Raw genomic sequence first — 14,460 nt, 5'->3', positions numbered from 1 at the left:
GTTTTCTACAGAACTAAATATTGATGAAAACTTAAAAAATAAGAAAATAAAGTTAAATGAAGTCATGGGGTGAGGCTCTAATCCAGTAAGACTGGTGTCCTTTTAAGAAGAGCAAGAGATACTAGGAGTGCGTGAGTGCAGAGTAAAGTCCATATGAGGGCACAGTGAAAAAGCAGCTGTCAGCAAGCCAAGGAGAAGCCTCCTTGCCATGTATTTGATCTTGGGCTTTCCAGCCTCCAGACCTGTGAGAAAATATAAATGTCTGTTGTTTAAGCCCCCCCATTTGTGGCATTTTGTTACAGCATCTCTGCTTATACTAATACGATATCTAAGATTTTTACCTATTTAAAAAAATACATATGCTCTTATTGAATGAACAGATAACATATGTTAATGGAGAAAAATGATTTTCTAGAACTGAAAATAATAGAAGTAAAAAATTCACTGTAGTATCTTAACAAATTGGAAATGGCAGAAGAAACCATCAGTGAACTTTAAGACAGATCAACATAAATAATTCAATCTGAAGGACAGAGAAAATAAAGATAAGAAAAAAAGCAGAGTCTGAGAGACTGCTGGGAAAATACCAAGTGGTGTAACATATGTGTAATTGGTGTGGAGAGAAAGGGCAAAATATTTGAAAATATGGCTGGAAATATTCCAAATTTTATGAAAAGTTTATATATTTAAGAAGCCCAGATAATCCCACACAGTGAATACAAAGAAAACCTTACACAGGCACATTCTAGTCAAACTGCAGTAAACCAAAGATAATTAGAAAATTCTGAAAGAAGCCAGAGAAAAATGATTTTCAGAGAAAATCCTGAAAGCACCCAACAAAATGCACACGGTTGAACAATGATACAAATGATGACTGACTTCTCATTAAAAACAATAACTAGGGGGGCCTGGGTGGCTCAGTCGGTTAAGCGTCCGACTTCAGCCAGGTCACGATCTCGCGGTCCGTGAGTTCGAGCCCCGCGTCAGGCTCTGGGCTGATGGCTCAGAGCCTGGAGCCTGTTTCCGATTCTGTGTCTCCCTCTCTCTCTGCCCCTCCCCCGTTCATGCTCTGTCTCTCTCTGTCCCAAAAATAAATAAACGTTGAAAAAAAAAATTTAAAAACAATAACTAGAAGATAGTGGAAGTATATCTTTAAAGTGCTCAAAGGAAAAATGTTAGGCCAATATTTTGTATCCAGTGATAGTGTCTTTTTTAATGTAATTAATTTTTTCTTTTATTTATTGAGAGACCACTCAAGCAAGGGAGGGGTAGAGGGGGAGAATCTTAAGCAGGCTCCACACTCAGTGTGGAGTCTGACGTGGGGCTCTGTTTCACACCTGTAAGATCATGATCTGAGCCAAAATCAAGAGTGAGACGCTCAACTGACTGAGAGACCCAGGTGCCCATCCAATGATATCTTTTAAGAATGAAAGTAAAATAAAGACATTTTCAAATAATCAAAAATTGAGAATAGTGAGCAGTCTTGCACTATAAGAAATTCTAAAGAACTTTCTTCAGGAGCAATGAAATGATTCTAGATTGGACTTAAATCTGCAGGAAGAATTGAAGAGCACAGGAAATGGGTATATATGAGTTTTCTTTTTATTTATTTTTTAATTTACATCCAATTTAGTTAGCATATAGTGCAACAATGATTTCAGGGTTAGTTACCCATTTAGCCCATCCCCCCTTCCACAACCCCTCTAGTAGCCCTCTGTTTGTTCTCTATATTTAAGAGTCTCTTATGTTTTGTCCCCTCCATGTTTTTATATTATTTTTGCTTCCCTTGTGTTCATCTGTTCTGTGTCTTAAAGTCTTCATATGAGTAAAGTCATATGGTATTTGTCTTTCTCTGACTAATTTTGCTTAGCATAATAACCTCTAATTCCATCCACATATTGTAAATGGCAAGATTTAATTCTTTTTGGTTGCCGAGTAGTACTCCGTGCGTGTGTGTGTGTGTGTGTGTGTGTGTGTGTGTGTGTGTGTACACCACATCTTCTTTATCCATTCATTCATTGGTGGACATTTGGGCTCTTTCCATACTTTGGCTATTGTTGATAGTGCTGCTACAAACATTGGGGTGCATGTGTCCCTTTGAAACAGCATACCTGTATCCCTTGGATAAATACCTAGTAGGGCAATTGCTGGGTCGTAGGGTAGTTCTATTTTTAATTTTTTGAAGAACCTCCATACTATTTTCCAGAGTGGCTGCACCAGTTTGTATTCCACCAGCAGTGCAAAAGAGATCCTCTTTCTCCACATCCTCTCCAACATCTGTTGTTGCCTGAGTTGTTAATGTTAGCCATTCTGACGGGTGTGAGGTGGTATCTCATTGTGGTTTTGATTTGTATTTCCCTGATGATGAGTGATGTGGAGCATTTTTTCATGTGTCAGTTGGCCATCTGGATGTCTTCTTTGGGGAAGTGTCTATTCATGTCTTCTGCCCATTTCTTCACTAGATTATTTGTTTTTTGGGTGTTGAGTTTGATAAGTTCTTTATAGATTTTGGATACTAACCCTTTATCTGATAGGTTGTTTGCAAGTATCTTCTCCCATTCTGTCAGGTGCCTTTTAGTTTTGCTGATTGTTTTCCTTCACTGTGCAGAAGCTTTTTATGTTGATGAGGTCCCAATTGTTCATTTTTGCATTTGTTTCCCTTGCCTCTGGAGAAGTGTTGAGTAAGAAATTGCTGTTGCTAAGATCAAAGAGGTTTTTGCCTACTTCTCAAGGATTTAAAAAAAATTTTTTTTTAATGTTTATTATTGAGAGACAGACACAAAGCATGAGTGGGGGAGGGATGGTGTGGGGAGACACAGAATCTGAAATAGGCGCCAGGCCCTGAACTGTCAGCACAGAGCCCGACATGGGGCTTGAACTCACAGACTGTGAGATCATGACCTGAACCAAAGTCGGTCGCCTAACCAACTGAGCCACCCAGGTGCCCCTCTCCTCAAGGATTTTGGTGACTTCCTGTTATATTTAGGTCTTTGATCCATTTTGAGTTTATTTTTGTGTATGGTGTAAGAAAGTTGTCCAGGTTCATTTTTCTGCATGTCGCTGTCCAGTTTTCCCAGCACCACTTGCTAAAGAGACTGTCTTTATTCCACTGAATATTCTTTACTGCCTTGTCAGAGATTAGTTGGCCATACGTTTGTGGGTCCATTTCTGGGTTCTCTGTTCCATTGGTCTGAATGTCCATTCTTGTGCCAGTACCATACTGTCTTGATGATTACAGCTTTGTAATACAGCTTGAAGTCCAGAATTGTGATGCCTCCTGCTTTGGTTTTCTTTTTTAAGATTGCTTTGGCTATTTGGGGTCTTTTCTGGTTCCATACAAATTTTAGGGCTGTTTGTTCTAGCTCGGTGAAGAATGCTTGTGTTATTTTGATAGGGATTGCATTGAATATGTAGATTGCTTTGGGTAGTATTAACATTTTAACAATATTTGTTCTTATCCAGGAACATGGAATATTTTTCCATTTTTTTGTGTCGTCTTCAATTTATTTCATAAGCTTTCTATGGTTTTCAGTGTATAGATTTTTCACCTCTTTGGTTAAATTTATTCCTAGGTATTTTACGGTTTTTGGTGTATATGACTTCTTTCATCAATTAAATATATGACTGCTTAAAGCAAAAATTATTACATAATTGGGTTTGTAACGTGTAGGTGCAATACATGTGAAAACTATAGCATAATGAGTGGAGTGCATGGAGCTATAGGTTTCAAGGTTCTTTATAATTTATATGAGGTTGTACAGTCATACTGAAAAGTTAAGGCTCTATAAAGAAGCCATAAAAATGCAGATTTGCAGCTATAAAACCAGTAGACAAATTAAAATGGAATTATATAAAAATACTTCGTAAACCCCAAGGAAGATAGGGCTTACCGATCAGCTCTCTTGCTTGAAAGATGGTGAAGGAACAAAGTCTGAGAGGAACAGAATTCAGATAGTATCAGAAAAAATTGAAGAGAAAAGTGGTAGCTGTAAATCCAATTACATTAATTTCATAAATGTAAGTATACTAAATATTTGGTTTAATGCAATTATAAGACAGGGTGAAAAGGCAAGGTACAACTAGCTGTCATCCATAAGAAACACACTGTAAATATAAAGACAGAGACTGAAAGGAAAAGGTGAATAACATGTACAGGTACATGCAGTAAGCATAAAAGGACTGAATTGATTTAAAATTTTTTTTTTCAACGTTTATTTATTTTTGGGAGAGAGAGAGACAGAGCATGAACGGGGGAGGGGCAGAGAGAGAGGGAGACACAGAATCGGAAACAGGCTCCAGGCTCTGAGCCATCAGCCCAGAGCCTGATGCGGGGCTCGAACTCCCGGACCGCGAGATCGTGACCTGGCTGAAGTCGGATGCTTAACCGACTGCGCCACCCAGGCGTCCCTGGACTGAATTGATTTAAAAAAATCAGATAGGGGCACCTGGCTGGCTCACTCTGTGGAAGTGTGCAACTCTTGATCTCAGGGCTGTGAGTTTGAGCCCCATGTTGAGTATAGAGCTTACTTAAAAAATAAAATAAAATATTTAAGAAAATCAGGTAAAGCAGAGTTCAAGACAAAGTATATTATCAGAGGTCCCTTTCGTAAGGGTAAAGGATCGATTTATTAGGAAGACACAACAGTTAAATATGTGTTTACCTATTATTTTAAAATAAATGGTCCAAAAATGGACAGAACAATTATTTCCATAAACAGATTTTTTTCCCCAGCAGTTGATGGGATAGTAAAAGAAATGAATAAGGACATAGAAAATCTGAAACACCTCTTTACCATTTTGATCTATTTTATAGAACACTAGACTCCGCAGTTGCAGAATACACATTCTATCCAAGTATACATGGGACATTTGCCAAAATAGAACATAGAATAGAGTTAGCTATAGAATGAAGTCTTAAAAAATTTCAAAATACTGAAATCATAGAGTATGTTCTCTTATTAAGAAGGAATTAAATTACAAATCAATAAATTAAGAATTAACCCTTCAGATAATTTGGAAATTAAGTAGCGTTCTTCTAAATAATTATTAGAGAAGAAATTACAGGGAAATTAGAAAATATTTCCAGCTGCACCGTAATGAAAATGGAACATATCATCCCTGAGATGCAGCCAAAGCAGTCGTCATATGGGAATTTATAGCTCTGAAATGCCCAGATTAGAAAAGGAGAAAGGTATAAAACCATCACTGATCTAGGGGTTTACCTTAAGAAGGCTAGAGAAAGAGGAGCAAAGTAAACTCAACAAGTAGGAGGAAGCTAAGGATAGAAATCAATAAATTACCAATTAAGAGAAAGTTAACAAAGCCAAATGTTGATTCACCAAAACTGATGAACCACTGAATACTTAGGAATAAAAAGAGAGGACACAGATTGCAGTATTATGAAGGAAGAAGATTTTGCCATTATAGATAATTTAGTATTCTACAGGTACTAAAATGACAGTAAGGGAATTTATAAACTGTGCCAGTCATTTGACAACTTAGATGAAATGGGCAAGTTCTACAAAAGGCAAATTGAACCTGAAGAGGAGAAATAAAATTGTCTTTATTTGCAGAAAACATGATTGTCTGTAGAATATATTAAGGAATCCAAGAAAAAGCTACTATAATAAGTGAATTTACTGAGACCAAAGGTTCATGGTTTAATATTTAAAAAATCTGTTACATTTCCCGATAAAGCAGAAAACAATTGGAAAATGAAATTTAGAAATTCCTATTTACAATAGTGTCAAATTACTTGAAGATAAGATTAAGAAACATAAAACATTTACACTGAAAACTGCTAAACACTGCTGAGAGAAATGCAAGAAGAATTTATTTTTTTAAATTTAATTTTTAAATATAATGTATTGTCAAGTTGGCTAACATACAGTTTGTACAGTTGGCTCTTGGTTTTGGGGGTAGATTCCCCTGGTTCATTGCTTACATACAATACCCAGTGCTCATCCCAACAAGCGTCCTCCTCAGTGTCCACCACCCATTTTCCCCCTCTCCCCCGCCCCCCCCCCCCGCCATCAACCCTCAGTTCTTTGTATTTAAGAGTCTCTTATGGTTTGCCTCCTTCCCTCTCTGTTTGTAACTATTTTTCCCCCTTACCTCCCCCCATGGTCTTCTGTTAAGTTTCTTGAGTTCCACTTAGGAGTGAAAACGTACGATATCTGTCTTTCTCTGACTGACTTATTTCACTTAGCATAATACCTTCCAGTTCCATCCACGTTGTTGCAAATGGCATGATTTCATTCTTTCTCATTGCCAAGTAGTATTCCATTGTATATATAACCCACATCTTTTATATCCATTCATTAGTTGATTGACATTTAGACTCCTTCCATTATTCGGCTGTTGTTGAAAGCGCTGCTGTAAACATTGGGGTATATGTGCCCGTATGAATCAGCACTCCTGTATCCTGTGGATAAATTCATGGTAGTACAATTGCTGGGTCATAGGATAGTTCTATTTTTAATTTTTTGAGGAACCCCTATACTGTTTTCCAGAGTGGCTGCACCAGTTTGCATTTCCACCAGCAGTGCGAGAGGGTTCCATTTTCTCCACATCCTCACCAACATCTGTTGTTTCCTTAGTTAATTTTAGCCACTCAGACTGGTGTGAGGTGGTATCTCAGTGTGGCTTTGATTTGTATTTCCCTGATGATGAGTGATGTTGACTTGAGGATCTTTTCATGTGTCTGTTTGCCATCTGGATGTCTTGTTTGGAAAAGTGTCTGTTTATGTCTTCTGCCCATTTCTTCCCTGGATTATTTGTTTTTCAGGTCTTGAGTTTGGTAAGTTCTTTATAGATTTTGGGTACTAACCCTTTATCTGATACATCATTTGTAAATATCTTCTCCCATTCCATCGGTTACCTAACCAAAGATGTAAAAGATCTGTATGCTGAAAACTATAGAAAACTTATGAAGGAAATTGAAGAAGACACAAAGAAAGGGAAAAACATTCCATGCTCATGGATTGGAAGAATATACTGTTAAAATGTCAATACTACCCAAAGCAATCTACACATTCAATGCAATCCCAATCAAAATTGCACCAGCATTCTTCTCAAAACTTGAACAAACAATCCTAAAATTTGTATGGAACCACAAAAGACCCTGAATAGCCAAAGTAATATTGAAAAAGAAAACCAAAGCGGGAAGCATCACAATCCCAGACTTTAGCCTCTACTACAGAGAAGAATTTAAATAGAGAGCTGTAACACATTTATGGCTGAGAAGTCTCAGTATTGTTATTAATTGCTAGATTCATTACATTTGCCATTATAATTCCTGAAGGCTATGTGTAAATCTTGAAAAACCCACGGATTAGTCATATATGAGTATACTTGAAGAGATCTACTCAGATGCACTCAAATGATTTTTGACAGAGGTGTCAAAGGAATTAAGTGGGGAAAGGAAAATCTGTTCAGCAAATGATTCTGGAACATCTGAATATCCATAAAGGAAAAAAATGAACCTCAGCCCCAACTTCATACTGTGTACAAAAGTTAATTTGAGATGCATCATAGACCCAAATGAAAATTTAAACATCTAGAAGAAAACACATATTCACAATCTGGGTTTGGATAAGAGTTTCTTTCTTAGGACGTAGCAATAATTGTTTAAAGGAAAATTGACAATGAGGCTTTATTAAAACTCTCTCTGGGAGAGGCACAGACTACAGACTCGGAAGAAATACTTAAAACCATCATCTAAAAGGTTTAAATCTAGAATGCATAAAGAGCCTTCTGTAGCTCCATTACAGAAAGGCAGACAACTCCATTAAATTGCATAAAGATTTGAACGCTTTACAGATGTAGATATGTGAGTGATTAATAGCATAAAGCACAAATGATGGTAAACTTGTATTTTTGGTACGAATATAAAATGGTGCAATTACTTTGGAAAATGTCCTGTTTCTTATAAAATAATTATATATGTACCCTTTGACCCAGAATTATACTCTTAGATATTTACCCAAGAAAAATCAAAGCCTGTGCTCCCTCCCTCCCGCCAAAGACTTCTATATAATATAGCAGCTTTATACTTGCTTAATAGCCCAAATTGAAAATGCTATTATTCATCAATGGGAAAATGAATAAAGATATTATGATACATTCTACTACAATGAAATACTTATTCAACATTAAGAGATAAGCTACTCCTTTGGATTCTGTGTCTCCTTCTCTCTCTGCCCCTCCCCCACTTGCACTCTGTCTCTCAAAAATAAACGTTAAAAATTTTTTAAAAAGAGATAAGCTACTGACACATGAACCAACATGGATGAATCTGAGAAACGCTGTGGAGCGAAATCTCACACAATGGAGTATTATTGGATGTGTTCCATTTGAAGTGCAAAATAGCCAAAGTTAATCTGTGGTGAAAAAGAGTTGTTTGTCTCTGGGAAAGGGAGAACTTACTGGACTGTTGGAAATGTTCTAGATCTTGAATACTTTCACTTTTTCAAAGCTAATTTAATTGTAAGCTTAAGTTTTAAACATTTCACTGTATGTAAATTTTTACCTTAAAAAAATGAACAGATCTTGAACTCAGCTAATTATGTACATGGTAACTTATTTTGGGGTGAAGGGCAGGTTCCTTTGAAATGTATAAAAAGATAAGATGGATTGGTAGGTGGATGGATTGATAGATGATAAGGCAAATTTAGTGGAATACTAGTAATTATGGTGGTAGATGGTAGGTGGTAGATGTTCACTGTCTAACTCTTTCACCTTTTGTTGTGTTTGAAATTTTTCATAAGAAAATGCTGGAAAAAAATGAACAAAGAAAACGATTTAAGAGAAAGTAACAGATTTTGAAAACATGCCAAGAAGAGCCAATATAGAAGTAATAAAACCAAAGAATGGAACAGAACAAATACTGAAAACTGTCATTTGAGTGAACTTTACTGAAATGGAAATTGTGAAACTATATATTGAAAGAACACATGACATATGTGAGAATGTTGACCAGAATGACCCACACCAAAATTACTGGACTTAAACAACAGTCCTTTGGGCATCTAAAACAAAAAGAGCAAGTGACTTATAAGGGAGACAGAATTAGGTTATAGATATTTTCACAGTAGTGTTTTATACTAGAAGAAAAGAGAGTAACATATTTCCTATACTCAAGGAAACAAAATGTAGGTCAAGGATTTTATAACTAGCAAAATTGACTTTGAACTATAGAAAGCCAACGAAGCTATTATCACCATGTAAGAATTTAAGAACTGTTGTTCTGATGAGCCCTTCTCAAGGAGTCTACCGGACAATGAACTTCAGATAACCAGAAATGTTGAGTGATACCAACAGAAGAATTAATCTGTGTTACTTATAAAACTAAGACCAAATGAGAGTTAGAAATGAGAGAATATATAATGGCTATATACTCTGATAATGTAGATAAAGAACAATTACACAAAATGGTAGAAAGAGAAGGGGTCAGCACAGGCAAAAACGTTTGATTGCTTTTATTAATGGTATTGATGTTAGTACTGCTATTCAATTTTGAGACTGTTGTGTATTGTATAGAGCATTGAATAACTATGGAATATATGGGATTAATTATGGGATAATTTTTATTGTGTACATAGTCTAGTTGCATATGCAGAATCTGGAATGTCTTGTCATTCCAGACTAGCAAGGAAGCTTATTAATGACTAGGTTCACATCAGGATGGCTTAGGAATCCACTTGAGTTAGTTGAGGTTTCAATAATGATAATACTTGCAGTGTTTTTGAAACCCACAAAGTATGTTTAACTCTTTGAGTTGCTCTGATATTGAAAACTAATTGTTTATCTTGGAGGATGATAGAGTACCAATTTATTTTCTTGAAAAAAGATTAAAAGAAGGAGCCAATCACTTATCCCTGTTTTCCAAATAATCTGGTATGACTGGGTAACCAAGCAGCAGATGAGTGGAGCATATCTCTATAAAATGTTCCAACTAAATAACAAAAAAGAATTGATACAATTTCACTCTACAATTTCTCTTAGTAAAATAGTGTATCTAGGCATTGACCAGAAATGGCTACTAACACCATCAGAAAAGAGACAGCTAGATGTTACATGCCTCTTCATAAATACAGCATCACTTACAGTCATGGAGCAGGAGTCTGACCAAGCCTTTGGATCTAGCTGTCAGTTTGCAGAAAATAGTGTTTGCACTATGAGTATGTCATCTGCAAAATCCACACAGTGAGGAAATGAAATCAGGTTAATAGGAAATATTCATATATTTGAAGGCATAAATATAAACTCTATGGAAGAAATAATATAGCTAAAATTGGAGATGGAAGAGAGAAATCAAGGAAAGTGGGAGTAGAAATACATCAATTCTTCCTTGCTTATGGTTGGGAGTCTGTATCAACCTGGAGGCATAACAAAGAAATTAGGAAAAAATATATCTGACATACCAATCAGTGGACAGAACCAACTTACTAAAACTGATTTTCAGAATCACAAAGCAAAATTCAATTTTTCATGTACTGATATGGAATTCTCTCTGTATTAACTGAAAGCAAAAATGGGCACAATAAATATATGTTGAAGCATGATGTGTATTCATGTTTTGACGATTTCTAGAAAGTTGCCTAAGAAACTGGTGATTTTGGTTTGTGCAAGAAACTGGTAATAATGGTTATCTCCAGGGAAGTGATCTCCTGGACCACTGAGGGTTGGGAGTGGGCCAGAAACGTAGTTTTTGCTGTATGTTTTTTTGAACCTTCTAAATATCATGTATTAAAAAAGTAATAAAATCCTTTCCATCTTAGTCTTGTATTTGACTGACTTGCATGTTCATAGTACTAGGTACTTACAGACAAGGTAAAGAAACCATTAAAGAGACTAATGAACATAAAAGGTAAAGAAGTCATAATATGTAGTGTGCAAAGAAGTAGAGACATAAAGGTTGTGTGGGTGGCTTAGTCAAGTGTTGGACTTTTGATTTTGGCTCAGGTCATAATGTCATGGTTTGTGAGTTCAAGCCCTCTGTCAGGCTCTGTGCTGACAGTGCAGAGCCTGCTTGGGATTCTCTCTCTGCCCCTCCCCTGTGCACATACTGTCCCTCAAAATAAATAAACTTTAAAAAAAGTAGAGATACAGTGTCATTTACCATTATGTGTCCCCTGTCTTCTACCAAACCTTTCTCTCTTGGTATTTTCACGATTGGTTATAGAGGTGATATTAATGACTGTTTAAAACCATGACTTGGCTGATGCTGGGCCCTCATTTTTCAAGTGTTTTGGGAGAAGTCATAAAGAGTAGAGTTGGGTCTCAGCATCCATCAACAAGAAGGTATACAGCTGTCCCATCCTCTATTGGAGGTCCATTCTTTTAGAGGGTTTGCTTTCTGTGTTTCTATTGATTTTTCCCTAAGGTTATTAAGTCAGAGAAAGTTTATTTCCTACTCGAAGTTGGAGGAACAGAAAAAGAACTATGAATAGCTCAACTGCTTTACCTTGGTTAGGGAGAGAAAAGTTTGACAATTTGAACATTTTTTTCTCTTTAGAGGGAGCCTGAGAATAGGGGAGAGAGAGGGAGAGGCAGAGGGAGGGTGTGCAGAACCCTGTGTGGTGCTCAAACTCATGAACCGTGAGATCATTACCTGAGCTGAAATCAAGAGTCAGTTGCTCAACTGAGCCACCCAGATGCTCCAAGAATTTGAACAATTTAATAGGAGATCTTACTAAAAAGGGCAAACTTCCAATTTACTGTGCAGTTTAAACCAAACATATTTAGTATATACCCCGTATATACATTTTTTTATTTGGTATAATTTTTTCCTAAGGCAAGAGAAACAATATTGTGGGTGATACACTGATACCTGCTTATTCATCTCAGTTTCTAGGGTGAAATCCTAGAATTTTAAGGAAATATTTTAAAATCATATTTATTGCATGTTGAAAATGGTAGTGAATACTTTCAAAACTGAGAAATATCAAGTTTTATTATGACTTTTTTATTTTGTGTACCCCCCTTTATTCTTTTGCTTTATAATTAGACATTGTTAAGAACAAGAGGTAAAAAGTACCCTGATTTTCACTTCATTGTACCACATACTATATTTATTTATAAAGTTTATTTATTTATTTTGAGAGAGACAGCAAGTGGAGGAAGGGAAGAGGGAGAGAGAGAATCCCAAGCAGGCTTCACACTGTCAGTGCAGAGCCCAACATGGGGCTCAAACTCATGAAACTGTTAGATCATGACCTGAGCCGTAATCAGGATTTAGAGGCTTAATTGACAGAGCCACCCAGGTGCCCCACCATATACTTTAAAAGGAAGTTGAAACTGGCCTGGAAGTTTTATGTTGTAGGTCTCTAGGTTTGGACTATACCTATATGGAAACAAGCCTTTACTGTAATACCTGAGATTGCTGACCCTTACAAATTTAGTTTGACTAAACCAAAAATTTAAAAAAAAATTTTTTTTTTCTTAATGTTTTTATTTATTTTTGAGACAGAGACAGAGCATGAGCAGGGGAGGGGCAGAGAGAGAGGGAGACACAGAATCCGAAGCAGGCTCCAGGCTCTGAGCCGTCAGCACAGACCCCGATGCGGGGCTTGAATTCACAGACTGTGAGATCATGACCTGAGCTGAAGTCGGGTGCTCAACCGACTGAGCCACCCAGGCGCCCCTGACTAAAATAAAATTAAGACATTGTTTTAATCTGTGTATGTATCTGTATATATTGTATTCCATTTATCTAATGTTTTATGTTATTTTTGTTTCTTTTGTGGCAGATAATCTTTAAAGAGCAACTTTCACCAAAAAAATTGGGCTTCTTAAATGTGACAGAACTCGTTGGAGCTCTTAGTGACATTCTGCGTGTTGAGTTCAGGGAAGGAGAACAAGACTTAGTGGTGTTTGATGCTGATATGAAGCCACTCCCACCTGGTGAGTTGAATCACAATATGATGCAAACCTGGTTTTTTCTTTTTAAATTGAAGTATAGTTAACATCCATTTATATTAGTTTCAGGGGTACAACATAGTGTTTTGACAATTTCATACATTTTGCTGTGCTCACCATGATGAATGTAGTTACCATCTGTCACTATAGAATATTATCACAATATTATTGGCTATATTCCCTATGCTGTGTATTTCATTTCTGTGACTTATTTATTTTATAACTGGAGGTTTGTGCCTCTTAATGCCCATCACCCGTTTTGCTCCTCCCCTGTTATCCTCCCCTGTGGCAACTACCAGTTCTTTGTATTTATGATTCTGTTTCCATTTTTGTTTGTTTTGTTGTTTACATTCCACATATAAATGAAATCATGCAGTATTGTCTTTCTCTGTCTGACTTGTTTTACTTAGTCTAATATCCTCTAGGTTCATCCCTGTTGTCACAAATGGCAAGATTTCGTTCTTTTTATAGCTGAGTAATATTCCATTGTATATATACTACATCTTTATCCATTCATCTATCGATGGACACTTAGGTTGCTTACATAACTTGGCAATTGTAAATAATACTGCAGTAAAGATAGGGTTGCATATGTCTTTTAAAAAAAATTTTTTTTAACGTTTATTCATCTTTGAGAGAGAGAGACAGAGCATGAACGGGGGGAGGGGCAGAGAGAGAGGGAGACACAGAATCCAAAGCAGGCTTCAGGCTCTGAGCTGTCAGCACAGAGCCCGATATGGGGTTCAAACTCACAAACTGCGAGATCATGACTTGAGCCGAAGTCGGAGGCTCAACTGACTGAGCCACCCAGGTGTCCCGTATATATCTTTTTTAATTAGTGTTTTCATTTTTTTTGGGGGGGGGGGCAAATAACCCAGTAGTGGAATACTGGATCATATGTTATTTTTATTTTTCATTTTTTTAAGGTAACTTTACAGTGTTTTTCACAGTGGTTGCACCAATTTACATTCCCACCAACAGTGCACAAGTGTTCTCTCTTCTCCACATCCTTGCCGACACTTGTCTATTTCTTGTCTTGATATTAGCCATTCTGAAAGGTATAAGGTGATTTCTTACTGTGGTTTTGGTTTTGCATTTCTCGGATGATTACTGACGGTCAACATCTTTTTATGTGTCTGTTGGCTACCTGTATGTTGCCTTTGGAAAAATGTCTATTAAGATCTTCTGCCCATTTTTTTTGGATTCTTTGTGTTTTCTTGGTATTGGATTGTAGAAGTTCTCTATGTATTTTGGGTATGAATCCCTTATTGGATATATCATTTGCAAATGTATTCTCCCATCCAGGAGATTGCCTTATTGTTTTGCTGATAGTTTCCTTTGTTGTGCAAAAGGTTTTTAGTTTGATGTAGTCCCAATATTTTATTTGTGCTTTTGTTTCCCTTGTCTGAGAAAACATATTCATAAATACATTGCTAAGGCTGATGTCCAAGAGATTACTGCATATGTTTTCTTTGAGGAGCTTTATGGCTTCAGGTCTCATATTTAGGTGTTTAATCTGTCTTGAGTTTATTTTTGTGT

At 36.5% G+C, this 14,460-nt stretch overlaps 1 protein-coding gene across 5 annotated transcripts in view; it reads left to right on the top strand.

Moving 5' to 3' along the window:
- The window catches only part of TDRD5 (tudor domain containing 5), a 106,495-nt gene that overhangs the window by 41,323 nt on the left and 50,712 nt on the right, over window positions 1-14,460 (top strand). For all 5 annotated transcript variants that reach the window (XM_045452726.1, XM_045452725.1, XM_045452723.1 and 2 more), the window contains one exon: window positions 12,753-12,906. In XM_045452726.1, coding sequence (XP_045308682.1) covers window positions 12,753-12,906 — 154 coding nt within the window. The remainder of the gene's footprint in view (window positions 1-12,752; window positions 12,907-14,460) is intronic.

This window comes from Leopardus geoffroyi, chromosome C3, assembly GCF_018350155.1.
Source record: "Leopardus geoffroyi isolate Oge1 chromosome C3, O.geoffroyi_Oge1_pat1.0, whole genome shotgun sequence".
In the NCBI taxonomy this organism is placed as follows: Eukaryota; Metazoa; Chordata; class Mammalia; order Carnivora; family Felidae; genus Leopardus; species Leopardus geoffroyi.
This window is presented reverse-complemented; position numbering and strand designations above follow the sequence as displayed.